The sequence below is a fragment of the Syngnathoides biaculeatus genome, chromosome 4, assembly GCF_019802595.1.
Source record: "Syngnathoides biaculeatus isolate LvHL_M chromosome 4, ASM1980259v1, whole genome shotgun sequence".
NCBI classification, from domain to species: Eukaryota; Metazoa; Chordata; class Actinopteri; order Syngnathiformes; family Syngnathidae; genus Syngnathoides; species Syngnathoides biaculeatus.
In genome coordinates this window covers 5,338,132-5,359,022 of record NC_084643.1, presented here as the reverse complement: position 1 = coordinate 5,359,022, position 20,891 = coordinate 5,338,132, and the positions used below count along the sequence as shown (strand labels likewise).

Here is a 20,891-nt window from a genome sequence, read left to right as displayed (position 1 = left end):
GCTGCTGCGACCACACCGCGCCACACACTTCCTCATTTACCTGACACCGCACCCCTCCTTTTTAAAGGGGTACACTCATAATTACAAACACCAGAGTATGTGAATAATAGAAGAAAACGTGGTGAAACTGGACGAACTTTTCTCTTTTTTAGGTCAAAAAAAGGTCTCGTCCGAAGTGAAAATAGAAAGTACAGTATGAGATGGTGTATAATGTTAAAATTCCACCTTGGCACAGCCTGACTGAGGATGAAAGCACAGATGATACATTGCCCAAAAAGCTAATTCTGTATTTTAAATACAAAAAACAACATAACATTAACCATAAAACTGTTTGAGAGCATCATTCAGCTTTCAGCATGCATTGCTAAAGATATTCTGCAAGCAATAATTTAGTTTTACACCAAGAAAAACAGGTGGGTATATGATTGTGGGTTAAAAAAAATGAAACAAAGTTGGAAGCGACATTTCAAATTTATAGTTAATCGTTGGCTTGGTATGTAGTTGTATTGTAATGTATTTTTTTGTTTGTTGACATTTTCAGTGTAAGTTAGCAAAAACACAAAATTATTCTTAAAAATGTTCTGATGGGAATGTAATCCTGAACCTTTTAATGAGCCATGTAACTTCAATGGATGACAGTGATTGACCACAGTGCGTACGTCTGATGTTGCTCACAGTGGTCAAAAGGGGCGCTCACGGGCTTAGTGTGTTTGCTCTGAAACGTGAAAAATTAGAGGGAACATTGACGATAATCATCACTTCTGTCATTATGCAAGAATCACGTTATGACATTTCAGCATTAAACAGAACTAGTTTCAATGTATTCTTTCAATTTGACATTTTTTAACTGTTTTCGTTTGTTTTGGTGCCAAAGTCTGGTCGAGTCCAACCCTGAAGTGGCCATGGACTGCATCATCCACATGAGCCAGAACATTACTGCGTCGCAGCGGGCCAAGCTCTCTCATCTGCTTGCTACCATGGACAACAGCAACACCAGCTAAAGTCTGCAACCTTTCTTAAGGCTTGTATCGCCATAAAAGGACAAGTCATGACTTTTCTGCATACACTTGCACTTTTAAGAGTGTCATAAGTTTATATAAAATAGTGTTGAGGCCTTGTTTTGTGAGACAATACCGTACCGCTACAGGTCCTGCAATCATGCAACGACGTTGTGGTGGGATCCTGGGGGGAAAAAAAAAGAAAACACTTCAGTCCGGGTCGGCACGTTTGGTTGACAAACTGTCACTGTATTGCACATTGCACTGCTGCTTTTCTGTATGAATAATAGCAGTATTATTTTTGCCTTACACTTTCAGACCTTCATGTTTCTATTTCAGGTAGGAGCAGTCGTGCATTCGTTGTTTTGAACCACATCCATCTGTAATCAGAGTGCTAACATTTAGCACTGTACGAAACGAGGATTGCCCTTTATAGAATACGATTGTCCACATCATTTTCATGGATTTGTAATCATACAAATCTTTGTGGGACGTCACTGTGAACATTCTTTTAAATGAAATGACACATTTCAGATTTCATAGCTATCATGCCGCGGAATCAGTTTGGTTTCCCGCTCCACATTGACTAAAAAAAAAAAAAACGCTATTTAATGCAGACATCTAGAATATTTTTGGAGTGCATTTGTGTTTCTCGTGACCTTGGCTCAATGTTGCACTTCGCAATGTTTCCAGCGACAAAATTTCATATCAGTGTATATAAGCTCTGTTCCTTGTCATCTTGTAAAGAAACGTGTTAATAAATATCACTGATTTATTTTTGGCAAAAAAAAAAAAAAACCTTTTTATTTACCCATTCATTTTTAATGGAACATAACACACATCTAGTATTCCATCCAGTGTGTTAATCACATACGAAAGTCGTAAAGTCGGAACTACAAAGTGACGGCACATGTCGGCATTTTGTAATGAACTTGAGTAAGTAAGGACGGTCGAAAGAAAGCTTTTCTGTGGTCGTAGCTATTTGGACATTCAAATATACGCAACGAAAGGGAGTCGACGAGCGGTCGACGTCCTCGGCTGCCTTTTTTTTTCTTTCATAAATATAAATAAAACAACACAGCAATAACGTCTATCACAGTACACACAGACGGAACTACGGTATAGAAGGGTTTTTAAACACAGTGTGAGCAGTAGAAAAAAGATGTCCAATTTCCTCCGCAAAAGTTCCGTTTGTACTCGCGCAGGCATCTGAGAGGCTTCGCTTGGCAAAACCTGGTCTTGCAAAGTCTTTGCTTCGGCTTCTTTTGTATTTGTTCGGGAAGAGTTTTCTCGTGGGTTTTACAAGAACGTCGCCGTTTTGATAGTTCCCGGGTGATTTGTACAAAAGAATACTCTCCAGTCGGTATCCCGTCGTATATCCTTAGAAAAACAGCGGTTGAAGGGTTAGTGCTGCTTTAAAGCAGGACGATGGGCTTGCTGCTGGCCGGTGAGCCCATGTACTGGGAGGAGAGGGGATCCTGCGAGGTGTACGAAGTGTACAGACCCGTCACTTGTACGTCGGACAGCGGCAGGTTTGCTCCGCCGGAGGCGGGAGGCAGGCTGCTCCCCAGATCGCAGTCCGATAGTCGCAGGGGGGAGTTTCTGAAGGTGCCCAAAGCGTCCAGGTTAAAGCTGTCATCCTTCATTTCTTCCCACAGGTTACCTGATGTGGGATTGAATGATTAATTCAACAGTTTATTCTGTATATTGTAACTTGTACTTTGCAGGTATTTGGTGTTGTTGTTGCAGCTTTTAAATGTTTTGTTTTACTACACACAACCCAGCATTCCCGAGTGTTTACACGTCTGGCTGTGGTGGGCAACAAAATGGTCCAGAAGCTGGATGAGTTCTGTGGCCGATAGCGGTTTCTGCGTGAGTACTCTCATTGTGTTTTTATGTTTAACTCTTCTCCCAGCATATAAAAAACAAAACAAAACACTAAGAAGTGCATCTGCATCGGTGACTGTGATGGTTCTTGGTACCAAAATACGACAAGATTCTACCAAAGTAATATTGTACTTTAATCATGTTGTTGCCTGATTACAAAAAAACTGTGACTAGGTGGATGGTAAAATACGATCGTTTGCAAAAGCCAAATTCCTCATGAAACCCATAGAAAATAAGCACAAGTACTGTATATAGTTTTCATGGCGCCATATTGCCGGTCAAACAGAGCTGCTCGACATTGAACCATAGGAGAATATTTACAATACCGAGACCTGTTGTGCTGTTAGTTGTCACAACACATGAGACAGATATTTATAGAGATCATTGTATGGAATACCAGATGAAAAGACCTGAAAATATCGATGGATTTTGGCAATTAAACGTGATGGATGGTGCCCAACCAAAATACGCACACGCCTGTGTTCAGGTAGGAATTATTTTTCTCAATCTTACCAAGAAGTAATTATAATGCCAAGTTGGCTCATTTGAGAACAGTTTTACAGAAGTTAAGTGTGGCCGCGATCGCTTCTATGTACGTTTCATGGCGACGACTCTATCCTCTTTTTTTTTTTTTCCAGTCATAGTTAATGAATGTGAGTTTGTTTAAAACCAGGGGTCATTTATTTAAATATTGGTAATTGTATTGAATACTAACGTACGGCCATGCCACCCTGAGAACGCCCGATCTCGTCAGAGCTCGGAAGCTAAGCGGCTTTGGCCCTGGTTAGTACTCGGATGGGAGACCGCTTGGGAATACCAGGTGCTGTAACCGTCTCTCGCCGAGCTAAAGTGCAGAGGGGTTGCGTCAGGATGGGCGTCCGGCGTAAAACTGTGCCAAACAAATATGTGTTCATCTAAAATGACACGCTGTGGTGACCCCTAACGGGACAAGGCGAAAGGAAAACAAGAAGTATTGAATACTAGCTGAAAAGCTCGATGGATTCCGGCAAAGGTTAATGTGTCATCGAACACACTTCCGCGTTCACGAGCTGTCAACCCGTCACTTTGTGGGATTTATTCCTGATTGAGAACAGATCCAGCAACAAAGTATTCGTATGCATCCAGACTTTGAGAAGCTTTCAAACTTTTCCATGTAAATCTCGACAACTTACTCACCAGATCCAGTTGTCCAAGACAAGCGGAAGCAAATTAACAGTCCAATTTCTTATTGGCGAAAACATCGATTTTGGCATTAAATACAGGTCCTCTATGGCGAGTTTATCTATTTTTCCCACGTACCGTCATTTATTTTCACCTTCTAAATTTCTAACGGTATCGGACAAGATTCTGGGCGTCGTGCTACAAGACATTTTTCCGTGTCGTCTCCAACCGACTTAGCATTGAGCAATGCTTAGCTTGACCGGCAATATGGCGAGGTGAACAAAAATCACATGATTTTATGATGTAGGTGCACGAGCGCCATAGCCCAGAGAACACAAATGGGCAACTTTACCTTGAAGGGCAAAATCCATGATGCTGGGGTCCAGTGCGTCCACCTCTGTGTGGCTATCGACGTGTACGCTGTAGAAGTCGTCTGGAGGTTTGCCGGATTGCTGCGTTAGCGGACTGTGGGAGAGGTCGGGCACGGCGTGGAGGGGAGGCGTTTGGGCCGGGGCCGGGGACATGGGCGCCAAGCGGGCTTGGGCCTGGAGTTGCGCTTGGATCTGATGGTGCTGGTGCATCGGTAAACACGGCAGGGAGAGGGTCACGATGGGCTGAGCCTGCTGCAATTGTGCCGTCAGCGGGAGGCCCGTCGGGCAGCTCGGCAGCCGCGTCATGATCGGTTCTATTGCCTTCCGCCGGCAGTTCTCTGGGCGATCTGTTATCAATTTGTCCAGCTCATCTGCGAGAGAAAAAAAGAGAGGTGAATGCAATCACGTCCAATCAATGCAGGTCCTCTCATTCCCTTTAAATGTGTCTCGCACGGAGACGTCTCTGTGCGGAAGAGGCCTGTGCCTGTGACTGGTCGGTGTGGCAACAGACAACATAAAATGTGTACCTTTTATTAAATACATTATGCGTTGGTGATAGCCACTGAAGATATTTATCAGCGGACCTCATGTATCCATCCCTACTCCCCACGATTGTTCGTGTGGATCCCCCATACTTGTGCCGGTCTTGTAGGGTGATTTGAAAATTCTATGAATGTTGATGATAATATAATGCGTTCAATGAAATGATTTAAAGGGTCTGTTTCCCGCTGTTCAACATCCATCCATCCATTTTTGCCGCTTATCCTCACAAGGGTTGCGGGGAGTGCTGTAGCCTATCCCTACTGTCATCAGGGAGGAAGCGGGGTACACCCTGAACTGGTCGCCAGCCAATCACAGGGCACATCGAGACAAACAGCCGCACTCACACTCACACCTAGGGTCAGTTTGGAGCACATGTGGCAAACCCAAGGCCCGGGGGCCACATCTGGCCCATCGTACGATTTTATGTAACCCTAACCCACACAGGCACAGGGAGATTATGCTAATCCACACAGGCAGGGCACAGATTGAACCCGGGTCCTCAGAACTGTGAGGCCGACACTTTACCATCTGATCCACCGTGCCGCCCAATTACATTAGTTGTAGTAAATTTAAAAAAAAAACATGACCAAAAAGCCATTGAAGTGAAATCCATCCATCCATTTTCATTGGCGCTTATCCTCACAAGGGTTGCATGGAGTGCTGGAGCCTATCCCAGCTGTCAACGAGCAGGAGGCGGGGTACACCCTGAACTGGTCGGCAGCCAATCGCAGGGCACATAGAGACAAACAACCACACTCACAATCACACCTAGGGGCAATTTAGAGTGTCCAATTCATGTTGCATGTTTTTGGGATGTGGGAGGAAACCGGAGTGCCCGGAGAAAAGCCACGCAGGCACGGGGAGAACATGCAAAGTCCATACGGGCAGGTCCAGGATTGAACCCAGGACCTCAGAATTGTGAGGTCAACGCTTTACCAGCTGATCCACCGTGCCACTCTGTTCAGCATATTTATGAATAAAATATGTCGGGCATCCGCCACACATATCCGCAGAGCGAGAGTATCCTTCTGCCTTTGTCTGGACCGAATTCATCAAATTTGACTTAGACAAGCGGTCCACCGACTGTGCTAGATTTGGACTTAAAAATTAGGGCTCACAATGAGTCTTGTTGGTGGCTGCGTTTGGCCTTTCATCAATCAATCTGTTGGTAAATCCCTGACCTGGATTAGCCATGCTGCGTCGGATGGCCGGGAGATCCTTGCGTTTCCACTTCTGCATCTCTTCCTCCATCTTGTCAATTTTGGCTGGGTTCAGCGCCCACAGGCAACCCTTCCGGGATGAGCTGCTCGTCTTGTTCTCCACTTTCTCGAAGCATTTATTTAAAGACAGGTTGTGCCTGACCGAATTCTTCCATCCGTCTGGGGCCGTCTGCAAGGAAAACCAGAGAAGCGTGAGCTGAACGCCGCCTTCGGTCGTCTTTGCGATCGAAGTTAAGCAAACGGTTTCACCTTGAAATAAGGAAAGTGCTCCTTCATAAAGCTATAGATCTCGCTGACTGGTAGGCTGCCGGTTTTGCTGTTCTTCAGAGCCATGGCAATCAAACAGCTAAAGACGGAAATATCAAGCGGTTATCATGAGAGCAAGAACTGATGCGTCACAGGTGGTGGGTGAGAGCCGACCTGTAGGAGTAGATGGGCTTGGGGAAACATTTAGGCTGCTGCAGGTCCTGTTCTTGGGGTGCCAGGCGAGGTTGTGAAAATAGACTTTGGTTGTTGAAAGAGACATTGCCGTACAGCCCGCCAGACGAGCACTGATGGAAAAACAGAATTACAGTATCGTATTATTATGAATGCTTATAACAGTTTTTTCTGTTGTTGTTAAGGAACCACATTTGGTGGTCCCATAGATCAGTGGTTTGGTAAGTTCCTTTCTCACTGGGGCCCCCACTCCCCGAGAGCGGTTGCGTCAGGAACAGCATCCGGCGTTAAAAACTGAGATGACGCGCTGTAGCGACCCCTGACGGGACAAGCCGAAAGAACCAGATTTGGTGTCTGAAGTTGACGTTCAAAATGCACCTGCCGCAATTTACTGGATACATGATTTCTCTTGGCCAATCCCTCCAAAATATGCTAATGAAACATTAGAATATAGAATATATATGATGATGTATGTATTTTACAGTCAACGGCAATTATAAAACATTTATCTAAAAAAAGATTCAACGTACCCAACTCAATGTTTTGGGTTTTGAGAGTTTCCAAATATTTCATTGCATGTCCTCCGGAGGGTTCATGCATTTGTCTTACCTGTTGTCCAGTTTGGGTCAGCGAGTACACCTGCTGTGGCGCTGACTGGTACACTGAGGTAGGGCACTGGTACCCCGGTGAGGGCATTCCGTTCACGGAGAAAGGAGACATCTGTGAAGCGGAAAAAAAAAAAAAAAAACGCACGCAATGAAGCCATGAATAGCTCGCCGAGCAGTAAGTCTTTTTGTCCGTGTGGCGCTGTTCGACGCACTGTTGCATTGTGGGTGTTGATGATGCTGATTCCCAAGGTGCTGTGCTGCATGTTGCTTTGCAGGTGGACCATGGACGACTGACCCGTCATGGCCATGCTGCTCAATTGGGCTTCAAAAAAGACGTGGGAGAAGAAGATCATTGGATTATTAAAGATGCCATGATTATCTGTAACAGTTATCTATCTGAGACCCTCGTGAGGATGAGCGGCTAAGAAAATGGATGGATGGATGGATGGATTATACAACACTTGGGCAAATGGTTGGCAGATCTCCCTCACAGTTCTGAGATTCTGGGTTTGGGCTTTTCTGTGTGGATTTTGCATGAGTTTTCTGCGAGTACTGCTGCTTCCTCCCACATTTCAAGCCTGGCTGGAGCCACCTCATCTGGCTCTTCTCAATGCGCAGGAGCACCAGCTTCACTCTCAGGGAGAGCCCGGACACCCTGTGTAGGAAATTCAGTTTGGCGGCTTGCGTCCACAAACTTGTTCTTTCGATCACCACCCAAAGCTCGTGACCATAGGTGAGGACAAGACCGATACGGTCCGATTAACTGCTGACACTACACCGATCGGCCTGCCAGCTCCGTTCTTCCCTTAGTCCTGAACAGGACCCTGAGATACTTGAAGTCCTCCACTTGTGGCGGGATGTCTACCCTGACCAGGAGGGTGCACAAAAACCTTTTTTGACTGAGGACCGTGAGCTCAGATTTGGAGGTGCTGATTTTCAACCCAGCCGCTTCACATTTGGAAGCGAACTGCTCCAGGGGAAGTCGGAGATTACAGCTTGATGAAGTCAACAGAGCCACATCCTCTGTAAAAAATTAAACACGTATTACTGACGTCACGGAACCGGACCCCCTGAATGCCTCTGTTGCTGTTAGAAAATTTGTCCATGAAGGTAATGAACAGAATCGATGACAAAATCAGCCTTGGCGAAGTCTAACGCTCACTGGAACTGTATTTGACTGTGACTCTGACACCAGTAGTACAGGGACCAAACAACACTTATTAGGGGATCCGGTACCTCATTTTCCCAGAGCCACTTGTACAGCACCTTGTCCAAGTCCACAAAACACGTACAGTAGACTGGTTGGGCACCCTCCCATGAAATGAGAGATGGATTGCTCCGTTGTTCCACGACCAGAACGAAAACCACAAGAAAGCCTCCTGAATCTGAGATTCAACTTCCCCACAGACCCTCCTCTCGTAGTGCTATACCCCTTACCAGCGAAGGTGAGGAGTGTGACCCCACTGTCGGTGAAACACACCCGATGATCCCACTTCTTAAAAAGGGGAACCACCACACTGGTTCTGTTAGTCCAGACGCACTGTCCCCGATGTCCAGGCCATGTTGCAAAGGCATGTCAACCAGGACAGCCCTACAAAATGCAGACCCTTTTGGAACCGGTTTAATTTGAACAAAGTGAAGAGTTAAATCGTACCTCTCAGACAGCATAAATCAAAATGATCCCTAACCACTTTAATGTTCAAGATCATAAAACAAATGTAAATATCAGACAAAGGTAACCCAATTAAGCATAACATGCTTCTTTAATTGGTGATTTTATTTATTAAGGGGGGGGGGGTTAAACGCTACCCTGCCTTGTGGGAAAAAGTAATCCCCACCTATGTTAAATCATTTATTAACTGTCGATAATCACTTTTTTTCCTCCGTTAATTTTCACTCACCACACCCAAGTCTGATTGCCTCCGAATTGGTTCAATGATGAAATTACTTTAATAGAACCTTTTTGACAAAATGAAGTTGGGCAAAGAAATTCCAAAACGCTACTACAAAATGCCACGTTGCAAGACGAAATGAAGTTACTGACATGTATTAATATGGAAAGGTTCCAAAGCCAATCATAAACCTGTAAAACTCCAGCGAACCGCGGTGAGCGCCGTTATCCACAAATGGGGAAGACCGAGGACAGTGGTCCCAGGAATGGCCGATCCACATAAACTACTCTGAGCACAGCTCGTTCAAGGACTCGTTCAAGAGGTCAAAAATGAACCCAGGACAGGATCGAAAAAACTGCACGCCGCCTCCCTTGTTTCAGTTGAGGGCAGTGTTAATTATACAACAATAAGGAAGAGACTGGGCAAAAATGGCATCATGACAGAACTCGTAGGGGAAAAAAACACAGCTGAAGCAAAAGAACATAACGGCTTGGCTTATGTAAAAACGTGTGGGTAATTGCCAAGACTTTTGGGTGGAAATTGTATAGACTGATGAGAAAAAAATGTAACTTGTGGGAAGGTGTGTGTCTTGTTACTTCTGGTGTGAATGCAACACAACGATCAAACGTGGTTGTGGTAGGGTCATATTCTGGGGCTGCTTTTCTCCTCAAGGACCTGGACAACTTGCTCGATGGAACCATGGATTCTGCTCTTTACCATAAAATCCCGAAGGAGACTGTTTGTGACCTCAAGCTTAAGCACACTTGAGTCACGCACCAGGACAAGGATACAAAACAAACCAGCAAATCAACTTTGGAGTGCATTAAAAATGGTTGTGGGGTGCTCTAATCAGACTTGAATTGAAATAGTTTGGCCTTAAAAACGTCGTCCATGCTCAAAAACCTTTTGATGTCGCTGAATTAAAGATTCTGCAAGGACGAGTGGGCCAACAATTCTGCTCAGAGATGCAGAAAACTTCATTTCCAGTGACAGAAAACATTTAAATTCACTTGTCAGGAGGCCATTACTTTTTCACACAAATGTATTTCCCACCAAACTCTAAAAAATAATTAAAAAAAATGGCCAGTCAAGAACTGTTTTATGTATACTTGGGTTATTTTTGTCTATTTTAATATGTTTGGTGAGCTAAACCCCCCCCCCAAACAAAAAAAAGGTAAACAAGAATTTGAGAAGGGCCCAATATTATTTTTTCCAGCACCATATCTAAAAAGGATGTGCTTTGACTCAAAACCCCACCACCATAACTACAAAATTGTCATGTTAATGGTTTCCCATCTTCCAACTTTTCACTTTTATAAGAGGGGTCTTGCATATTGATGATGTTTGAACACCAGAATCCACAAGATTTGGACGGTTTTGGTGTGACCATTCAGAAAGATGAAGATTATTATTATTATGTATTTATTTATTTATTTTTGAACGTGCCAACTCACCTGTGTGCTGCTCCAACAAGCCCCCCTGGGCGGGCCCATTACCGTGGCCGCCGCGGCCATCCACCATCTGCTGCAGTCGGGGCACGTCCACCGAAGTGAGCCATGACAGAGACTGCAGGTCCCCGGGGAGGTCCTCCTCCCTTAACTGGGAGGGGTCCGTGGTCAGAAGTCTTCAGTTCAGAGGGAGGGGGAAGAAAGGGGAGGGGCCGACATGGCTGTCAGATCCGGCTCAAAGGGCACAGGTGGCACTTTACATGTCAACCAAAGAGCACATTTTTATCTCTCCGAGTCAGAAGCCGCAGCTGCTCGGTGGAAGTGCATTCGCTGCGCCGTCCAAGATCGAGCATATAAGAAGATTAGCCGCTGGTATTAATTCATCGCGGACTGTTTTCATCAACAGTGAGGGCGTTAAACAAATCCCGTCCAGACTAAATCATCTCTGTTGTTTTCGGAACGGTACGAGGTGAATTGCGTTTATTTGAACGTAATTCTGATGGGCGGCACCGTGGCGCAACGCTTTCGAGCGCGGGTGTCAAACTCGAGGCCCGGCGCATGATTTTATGTGGCCCGCGATGGAAAATTAAGAGAATCAACTTCCAGGATTTCAAAAAAAAAAAAATAATAATCTGTACTAAAGTTTCAAAATCGCCATATATTAAATGATCACATTGGGATATTGCAAGCGATATTCTGTGCCGAAAAAAAGCAATAGTTCAAAAACCCATTACCCTTGATTTGTGATTACAAAACTAGGTCATAAATTTCATCTGCAAATATGACAAAAGGTTTTCATGGTTTCACATTCATAACGGCCCTCCGAGGGAAACTGTAACCATATGTGGCCCGTGGCAAAAATGAGTTTGACACCCCTGCTTTAGAGGGTTGGCCTCGCAGTTTTGAGGACCGGGGTTAAAATCCCGGCTCAGTCTGTGTGGAATTTGCGTGTTCTCCCCGTGCCTGCGTGGGTTTCCTCCTGGCGCTCCGGTTTCCTCCCACATCCCAAAAACATGCGACATTAATTGGACACTCTAAATTGCCCCTAGGTGTGATTGTGAGTGTCAGTCTCAGGGTGTACCCCTCCTCTTACCCATTGATACCTGAGATAGGCTCCAGCTCTCCCGTGACCCTTGTGAGGATAGGTGGCTCAGAAAATGGATGAATGGATGCTTTCTAATGTCATTGGGCTGTACAATAAATTCAGAATTATTTTTGCGCATCACAAGAAAAAAGAATAATTAATAATGTTATCTTTTAATGAAAAGTAACCAAATATATAGTTTTTAAAGGGTTACAATTAAGATCCTTTACAGTGTGATATATGATAGGTTTCCATCCATCCATTTTCTTTGCCCCTTATCCTCACGAGGGTCACGGAGCCTATCCCAGCTGTCAACCGGCACGAGGCAGGGTGCACCCTGAACTGGTTGCCAGCAAATCGCAGGGCACGTGGAGACAAACAGCCGCACTCACAATCACACCTAGGGGCAATTTAGAGTATCCAAAGAATGTTCCATGTTTTTGGGATGTGGGAGGAAACCGGAGAGCCAGGAGGAAACCCACGCAGGCACGGGGAGAACTTGCAACCCTAAAAAAATGTGGATTTTTTTCGAGAAGTGATTTGTTCAAAAACCAAATCCATGTTTCCCATTACAATGAATGGAAAAAGAAATAATCCGTTCCAAACCTAAAAAAAATTTGTTTTTCAAGAAGTGATTTGTTCAAAAACCGAATCAATCTTTCCCATTACAATGAATGGAAAAAGAAATAATCTGTTCCAGAACTGTGAGGCCAACGCTTTACCAGCTGAACCAGGTGCACCGGTTTTTGAAATATCTATTTATTATAATCTCTTTTAAGCGTCTATAATTTTTCCAACTGGAGTGATTTTCGTTCTTGCAGTCATGGCACCTTTTATGTGGCTCACATGGAAGAGAGAATGAATAGAGAGGAATCCTCTTGAATCCTCTTCAGTCCCCGTTGCGCGCACACACTTAGTGTTAAGGGGTTTTTGTAATGGGTTGCCATGACAACATATACTATTCACCTTGTGGGGGCCTATGAAGCAACACCCCCGCTCTTCGCACATGCACGCAGTAAACCTATTTAAAAAAAAAAAAAATCAAGCGTGTCAGGTGACCGCAGCCGGGCCCTCGCCATTGGCCGAATCGTACGTAAACAAGGCGAGATCGTTTGAAACGCGGCACGGCGGGCGCATGTTGCCTGCAACAGTTGGCCTCGCCTATTGAAAAATGATCGCCTATTGTGTCCCAAACGACAAATCTGCCCAGCGGCACGTGGCTCCATTGTCTTGGCCAGACCCTTCCTTGATTGTTTCTGTCGTTTCTTTTCTTTGCCTCGGGCCCTCGCATTAATCTGCCGGAATGACGGGCCTCATATAAGAGGGACAAATAGGATGCCATCTGCTTCCCTGTCCCTTTCCAGCCACGCCCCAGCACCCCCGTCTTCCTACACGAGGAAATCAGCTAAAGGCCAGAGGAGGTGCAAATGCAGTTAGAGGTCAGATCTTGGTTTGTGTGTTGTGACGCGACCCCTCCGAAGACGCAGCACGCGTCGACTGCGCTGTTGTCTTTTGGCGAAATTGCCGAAGTCACTGACAAATCCCAAAATTTTAACCTCACCCAAACCTACTGGAGTACATTGCAATACTTGTTTCGCGCATTTTCCAGAATGTGTCGTCATTACTGAGTGTATTTCGTTAATGAAAATGCACCAAGCTCTACACAATGACATACAGTGAAGAAAATAAGTATTTGAACACCCTGCTGTATTGCAAGTTCTCCCACTCAGAAGTCACGGAGGGGTCTGAAATTTTCATCGTAGGGTGCATGTCCACTGTGAGAGAGATCATCTAGAAAGAAAAATCCAGAAATCACAATGTATGATTTTTTTTTTAATGATTTGTGTGATAAAGCTGCAAATAAGTATTTGAACACCTGTTTTATCAGCTAGAATTCTGACCCTCAAAGACCTGTTAGTCCGCCTTTAAAATTCCACTTCCACTCGATGTATTATCCTGAGTCACATGCACCTGTGTGAGGTCGTTAGCTGCATAGAGACACCTGTCCACCCCACACAATCAGTAAGATTCAAACTTGTAACGCGGCCAAGACCAAAGAGCTGTCCAAAGACACCAGAGACAAAATTGTACAACTCCACACGGCTGAAGAGGGCTACGGAGAAATTGCCAAAAAGGTCCACTCTTGGAGCAATCATTAGAAAATGGAAGAAGCTAAACACGACGATCAATCTCAATCGGAGTGGAGCCCCGTGCGAGACATCACCTCGTGGGGTCTCAATGATCCTTAGAAAGCTGAGGAACCGGCCCAGGACGACACGACAGGACTTGGTCAATGACCTGAAAAGAGCTGGGACCACCGTTTCCAAGGTAACTGTTGGTAATACACTAAGACGTCATGGTTTGAAATCACACATGGCACAGAAGGTTCCCCATCTCAAACCAGCACATGTCAAGGCCCGTCTTCAGTTTGCCAATGACCATTTGGATGATACAGAGGAGTCATGGGAGAAGTTTTTGTGGTCAGATGAGACCAAAATGTAACTTTTCCGTCATAATTCCACTAACCGTGTTTGGAGGAAGACGAATGATGAGTTCCATCCCAAGAACACCATCCCTACTGTGAAGCATGGGGGTGGTAGCATCATGGTTCAGGGGTGTTTTTCTCCACATGGGACAGGACGACTGCACTGTATTAAGGAGAGGATGACCGCGGCCATGTATTGTGAGATTTTGGGGAACAACCTCTTTCCCTCGGTCAGAGCATTGAAGATGGGTCGTGGCTGGGTCTTTTAAAATGACAATGACCCGAACCCGAAGAAGGAGTGGCTCCGTAAGAAGCGTATCAGGGTTCTGGCGCGGCCTAGCCAGTCTCCAGAGCTAACCCCAAGAGAAAATCGTTGGAGGGAGCAACAGCCCAGAAACCTGTCTGATCTAGAGAAGATCTGTGTGGAGGAGTGGGCCAAAATCCCTCCTGCAGTGTGTGCAAACCTGATGAACAACTACAGGAAACCTTTGACCTTTGCAATTACAAACAACTGCGACTGTACCAAATATTAACATTGTTTTTCTCAGGTCTTCAAATATTTATTTGCAGCTGTATCACACAAATAAATTGTTAGAAAATCATACATTGTTATTTCTGGACTTTTGTTTTTAGATTTTCTCTCTCACAGTGGACATGCACCTAGGATGAAAATTTCAGACCCCTCCACGATTCCTAAGTGGGAGAAATTGCAATGCAGCCGGGTGTTCAAATACTTATTTTTTTCACTGTAAACGTTTGAAGGTGATGGCTTGCGCACATTGTAAGCACGCAAGACGTCTTTATTTTTTTTTTTTTTACAGTAGAAAAATGGAGTATTGTTATTGTTACGTGCTAAAAACGTCACCTCGCCTCTTGTGATTTCACTGCCTGCCACCAGCAAAGCATAGAAATTGCTCACCGATGCATAACATGTCGAACTGGTGTCTCCGTTTAGCATCCAAGTCTTCCCAGAGGTTGGACAAAACTCAATGTTCAACCCCCCCCTCCCTGTCCTTGTCTAATTGGGGGCCACTTGTGCATGCGGGTGAGCCGGCGCGCCCCATCTCTCCCCGAGCGCAAGGCCCGAGAGGTTCAAGCTCTCCGTGTGCCGAGAGCAGGAGTGTAAACAGAGCTGATGGTTTCTGACAGATCCATTCAGACCGAAAATCATTTATTCTTCTCTACTTTTTTTTTTTTTTTTACTCTTTTCACGCATCTCCTTCCCCCATTTGTCAAAAAAAAAGCTCTCTGTCATCTACATGTAAATGAAATTTAGTGGACATTTTGCTCCAAAACACACGTAAACCTATATAGAATCCACAAATTGATGCTTTGTTGCTCACATTTTGAAATACCTTATTATTGTTGGTCTTACCCATAATCTTGCGGAGACGGATGATGGCCGGCATCCTCGGTTATTCCTGCCATCCTGGACGTTATGCCACCTTCTATCATTTCCTGGGATGCGTGGAACCTTCCCCACCGGCGCAAATAAAATCAACTTTTACACGTGCCGCAGTGAAGTTTCAAACGGATAACTACACGCATGACGCGGATGAGGAAAAAGTGCAAAGTTGCTCTTTAAAATGTAGATTTTTTTTTTCTTCCAAAAAGCTGTTTAATTAAAGAAGTAAATCCATGTAATAACTGATTAATAAACAGAGTCAAAAAGAATGACAGGAACAGCAGTAGACTGGCACGTTGTTGTTATTTGTAAACAACCTGTTCAATCGACTCTTGAGCTCCCCGAGTAAGCTGCTTGCTTAAAACAAATACTAGGCATCATAATTCATATTTTTAAATGTGAGTTAGAATAGATAGCATCCAGGTTTAAATGTCTTCTTAATTACTATGGCAACAAAAGACAGTCACAACAAGGGCGTGAGTCATTGAAATGTCAATTTGCTGATGGAAAAAAATGGAAACAAACGTAATAAGAATATTATTGCAATTTACCTGTTTTGGCTGATTTTGAAGAATGTGTGAATGGGTCGTCCGGGAGATCATGTACTGTATTCCACTGTGCAGCACTTGATTGTGTCGTACCCCCCCCCCCACCCGACCCCCTTCCCCCAGCACACACACAAAAAAAACCGTTTTTAAATTTCCCTCTCTGGAGCCGTCCAGGGCGCGCTCATGCGCAGTGGCGAGCTGAGCGCCGCTCCCAGGCGGCCCGGGGGCGGCGGGCTCCCATGACTTTGACAGATGCTCCCCAACAGTCTCCCCCCCCCCCCACCCTCCTCCCTCGGCACCACTGCGGTATCGACCCGGAAAAGGCACCGTGCGGATTTCCTTACTTGCGTTCGCCAAGTGGGGAAAACGTCACCGTCACTGCTTCCAAAAAAAATAAAATAAAATGTAAAAATCTAAATCCACCTGATATTTTATGGAACAATTCTTAATACAAAAAAATATGATGGAGATATTAAAATATTTTCTGATATTACTCCAATATTTTTAGCTGCACACCTGCGCGGTTTGAAAACTGTATAGGAGGAGAAAAAATGAAATCAAGTATGAAATATCCAGATTTGCTCCAAGATGCTCCCGTCTTGTTATTCCATGAGAGCTCGGGGGACAATGTGAGTCTCTTACTTGGGGGTGTCAACCGTGCGTGTGTGTGTGTGTGTGTGTGTGTGTGTGTGTGTGTGTGTGTGGTAGTCAACTTTTTTTTTTTTTTAAGGGAAGTACTTGAGGATCATTGCTTCCCGCCGTCGTGGCCGCGTCCTGCTCCTCTCAGCTTTTTTTTTCTTTTTTTTTTTTTTGGGGGGGGGGGACAGGATGGATGAGCAGGTCCACTTAGGAAAATAGATTCATGTATTAAATGCATGCAATCAGCCATCATTGAAACTAAAGTGTGCAACAATGTCTCCTCTCAAGTTGAGGAATTTCTCTTGAATGCACTTTGCAAAAAAAAAAAAAAAAAATTGCATGCATGCGACACCAAACACTAAAAAATATTGAAACTCATTTTCTTGACAAATGAAGGTGGAAGGGCTTCAGGTACGTCACGTGGTGTCATTTTTAAAAGGACGGAGCTCGGACCCGCTTCAAAGTCTGCGCTGACAGGATGTGCGCATCCCCATGGGAGAAACCCCCCCCCCCCCCCCAGATGGTGAATCGGTGCGTTACAAAGGAGCAATCAATGGTCACATGCTTGAACGTAACGGACACGCTCACAAAAAAAAAAAAAAAGTCCTCACGGGGCACACCCCCAAGGTCTTAAAGCCTGCAGGGTTAAGGACGTAGACCACACCGGGGTTGCCTAACCTTGACTCAACCAAGGCTTTTTTTTTTTTTTACATTAGAAAAATGTCACAGCACTTTTCCAAACAAAGAAAAAAATCACAAAAAGTGAATACAGTGCACAGGTTAATTATGTACCTTGAGACAATTTAATTGTATATTGGTAGAAGGGTTCTGAGGATGGAGCTGGCAGGCAAAAAAGCGAGAGGACGACCAAAGAAAAGGTTGATTGATGTTGTGAGGGAAGACATGAGGGCAGTGGGTGTTAAGAGAGAAAGACGCACGAGATAGGCTTAGATGGAAAAAGATGACGGGACAAGCCGAAAGAAAAAGAAGAAGAAGACAATCTAATTGTTGGGCCTTTTCACTACAGTATACTCCACTGGGCTATCGCTAGGTAAACAATTACATTAGTTGTGGTAAATGAAAAAAAAACATCACCAAAAAGCCATCGAAGTGACATCCATCCATCCATTTTCTTAGCTGTTTATCTTCACGAGGGTCGCGGTGAGTGCCGGAGCCTTTCCCAGCTGTCAACGGGCAGGAGCCGGGGTACACCCTGAACTGGTCGCCAGCCAATCGCAGGGCACATAGAGACAAACAGCCGCACTCACAATCGCACCGAGGGGCAATTTAAGAGTGTCCAATGAATGTTGCGTGTTTTTGGGATGCGGGAGGAAACCGGAGTGCCCCGAGAAAACCCACGCAGGCACGGGGAGAACGTGCAAACTCCACACAGGCGGGTGCGGGATCGAACCAGGATCCTCAGAACTGTAAGGCCAATGCTTTATCAGTTGATCCACCATGCCGCCCAATTACATTACTTGTAGTAAATTTAAAAAAAAACATTACCAAAAAGCCATTGAAGTGAAAGCCATCCATCAATTTTCTTAGCCGCTTATCCTCACAAGGGTGAGTGCTCTCGCCTATCCCAGCTGTCAACGGGCAGGAGGCGGGGTACACTCTGGACTGGTCGCCAGCCAACCGCAAGGCACATAGAGACAAACAGCAGCACTCACAATCGCACCTATGGGCAATTTAGAGGGTCCAATTAATGTTGCGTGTTTTTTGCCCAACCAGTTCTTACTGATGATGAGATGAGACCACAAGTTGGGTCGACCCACCGGTCACAACATTAGGTACACCTGCACAATTAATATAAAAATTCAAACTTTCCATTGTTACATATACTTTACCCAGCTTAGTTGGTGTCAATGAGGTATTGATAGAAGTTAGAACATGTTTAGGATCGTGGTTGACCGGTAAAGGATGACGTCCCTAATATTATGCACCTCTCGTTTGTGTGACTAAAATATTAGATGTGCATGAGATTGTTCAGATGTATGAAATGTATTTTCAACAACAGATTGAGGTTATTAGTAATAATTAGTGTCGAGCTTTGTCAAGTAAGCAGTGAAGCAATTTCTCCTTCCAAATGTTTTACACGGGCTTTGAAATGTTACGTTTTCAATCACAATTTTTTCCATATTCAGCATACAAATATGTATGACTTCACTTCAAATGAAATATTTTCTGATTCCGTAGCGCCATGTTTGGAGAATGTCATCGGTCAGGCCCGGAAAACATCAACGACGCGGACCGGGCTCCGTGCGACACATTTCGGGCCAGCGTTGCACGAGCGCACGAAGACTTCCTGCAGCTTAGCGACAAGAGTGACAGTTTTCCCTTCCCGTGCCTTGCTCAGGGGTAATGGGCAAACAATGGGATCCCCCGCCTGAGGGCCAGCCAGTGTTTGTAGCCCGTGTTTTTGTCTCGCACCAAGCGTTTACTCAAAACACACCGGCACCTCTGAGAATGAGGTCAACTCGCCGCTCTAATCTCCTCTCTGGCGGGGGGAGTACTCAACCCCCCCCCCCAAAAAAAAAAAAAAGAGGAGCAGGGTGACCGACCCTCTGACCACCCGGGATAAGCTGCTGTCACCCATGCTTAGCTGGAACTCGGCACCGGTGATCTGCCGAAGCGAGGCCGTTGCTCTGCTAAGTCAAATCAGAGAGTCGGTCCCCCCGGAGTGTCTCGGTCTCTGGTCTTGGTTTGGGCTAACAAGTCAGTTAGCGAGTCGTCAGCCCGTCGGCAACGGTGTCAGCCTCTCGAACAGGCGACCAATCATTCACCGTCGTGTTCTGAAAGATCACAGAAAAGGTTCTTTTCTGTTCACTCATTCAGCGGTTTGGACCTTTGGTCTGAGGCCGGGTCAGTCTGGTTCACTGCTGCTGGAGCAAAAGTCTTGCTTTATTTCTTCGTGCAGACTTTCTGAAAAATTCCCAATTCTCCAAATATCTCTTCTTCTTTTCCTTTCGGCTTGTCCGGTCAGGGGTCGCCACAGCGTGTTATCTCAGATGAACGCATATTTGTTCGGCACAGTTTTACGCCGGACGCCCTCCCTGACGCAACCCCTCTGGATTTAGCCGGGGAGAGAAGCTTACGGCACCTGGTATTCCCAGGCGGTCTCCCATCCGAGTACTAACCAGGGCCAAACCCACTTCGCTTCCGAGATCTGACGAGATCGGGCGTTCTCAGGGTAGCATGGCCGTAAGCTAGCTACAAGAAACTTAACTATAAAAAAATACAGCACCTGGTATTCCCAGGCGGTCTCCCATCCGAGTACTAACCAGGGCCAAACCCACTTCGCTTCCGAGATCTGACGAGATCGGGACTTCTCAGGGTAGCACGGCCGTAAGCTAATTCTCCAAATATCCAAATCTTCAGTTTTGTCATTTCAGGCGGCATCTGAAGGCCTCTTAATCGGGTGCTTTGGTTTTGCGTACCGGTATGTATAAAATTTAAAGCCCAGTTCACCGTAAGTGTCAGAATTATATTGGGTATGACATCAACATAAGGTGCTGTATGTAAATTAAATATATTTCTTGTTCTTGGGTCAGCAGAGCTCAAACGTGTTTCAACTTCATCAAGTAACCTCTTCGAACCAACACTTTAGAACCCGCCCAACGTCGGTTCCGGGCCTCTCGAAAATTAAAATAACGGACGATGAACGAAGCGGCGATGGGGAGAAAGACGAGAGAAGAAAGGAGGCATTTGCGGGTGGAATAAGGTAGGAAGAGCGGGAGGACAAAAAACAAAAAAAAAACGAGGGGACGGAGTGAGAGACGAGCGCCGGGGACGGACGTTATCGTCGGCTCTCCTCCTCGCCGTGGAATCTATAATGGGAAGATCAACCTCACTGACTCCTGTGTAATTGGATTTGCCGGGTCTCGTGCTGAATCAGAGCCCAGTGGGCAGCGCAAAGCTTGTTAGGATTGGACAAGCATTGCTGGACCTCTCAGCCGGGATGGGGGGGGGGGGGGCGCACCAAGGTAACCTTGACAACTCCTCTGGACTGGAGCCTTCAAACGAGCCCGACCGACTCAATCGTCCGAGTAGTTGACGCAAAGATTCTCTGTAACTGACGCGTGGGACTGTATGAGTCAGTCGACCAAAGAAAGTGGACACCTGTGTTTCCTTGGGCGTGTGTTTGCTTCGTGGCCGTTACCG

At 45.5% G+C, this 20,891-nt stretch overlaps 2 protein-coding genes and 3 pseudogenes across 6 annotated transcripts in view; 2 read left to right on the top strand and 3 right to left on the bottom strand.

Moving 5' to 3' along the window:
• Window positions 1-1,724, top strand: part of acacb (acetyl-CoA carboxylase beta) — a 31,050-nt gene extending 29,326 nt beyond the window's left edge. For 3 of the 5 annotated variants that reach the window (XM_061818288.1, XM_061818289.1, XM_061818290.1), the window contains one exon: window positions 875-1,723. In XM_061818288.1, the coding sequence (XP_061674272.1) occupies window positions 875-1,001 (127 nt within the window). In that variant the 3' untranslated portion in view covers window positions 1,002-1,723. Of the gene's footprint in view, window positions 1-874 lie in introns of all 5 variants that reach the window. The other 2 variants (XM_061818287.1, XM_061818291.1) reach the window with 2 other exon arrangements.
• Window positions 1,725-1,859: 135 nt separating this feature from the next.
• On the bottom strand, window positions 1,860-15,590 carry foxn4 (forkhead box N4). The gene is made up of 9 exons (XM_061818293.1): window positions 15,511-15,590; window positions 10,573-10,742; window positions 7,439-7,548; window positions 7,228-7,338; window positions 6,601-6,731; window positions 6,430-6,526; window positions 6,142-6,349; window positions 4,399-4,788; window positions 1,860-2,661 (listed from the first exon to the last, which is right to left on the bottom strand). Exons 1-9 carry the CDS (start codon window positions 15,588-15,590, stop codon window positions 2,414-2,416), a joined length of 1,545 nt encoding a protein of 514 aa, XP_061674277.1. The 3' UTR covers window positions 1,860-2,413.
• LOC133500103 (5S ribosomal RNA) lies at window positions 3,599-3,719 on the top strand (annotated as a pseudogene).
• Window positions 15,591-19,818: 4,228 nt separating the features above from the next.
• On the bottom strand, window positions 19,819-19,937 carry LOC133500091 (5S ribosomal RNA; annotated as a pseudogene).
• Window positions 19,938-19,962: 25 nt separating this feature from the next.
• Window positions 19,963-20,081, bottom strand: LOC133500115 (5S ribosomal RNA; annotated as a pseudogene).
• Window positions 20,082-20,891: the final 810 nt, after the last annotated feature.

Bases quoted from the DNA above. Each gene is read 5' to 3' on its own strand.
- foxn4 (XM_061818293.1), bottom strand. From the start codon at position 15,590: ATGATAGAAGGTGGCATAACGTCCAGGATGGCAGGAATAACCGAGGAT. The intron at 6,732-7,227 runs GTAAGACAAATG...TTTTTCCATCAG, and splicing joins TGACCCAAACTGGACAACAG to TGCTCGTCTGGCGGGCTGTA. The intron at 6,527-6,600 runs GTCGGCTCTCAC...TTCCGTCTTTAG, and splicing joins AAGCCCATCTACTCCTACAG to CTGTTTGATTGCCATGGCTC.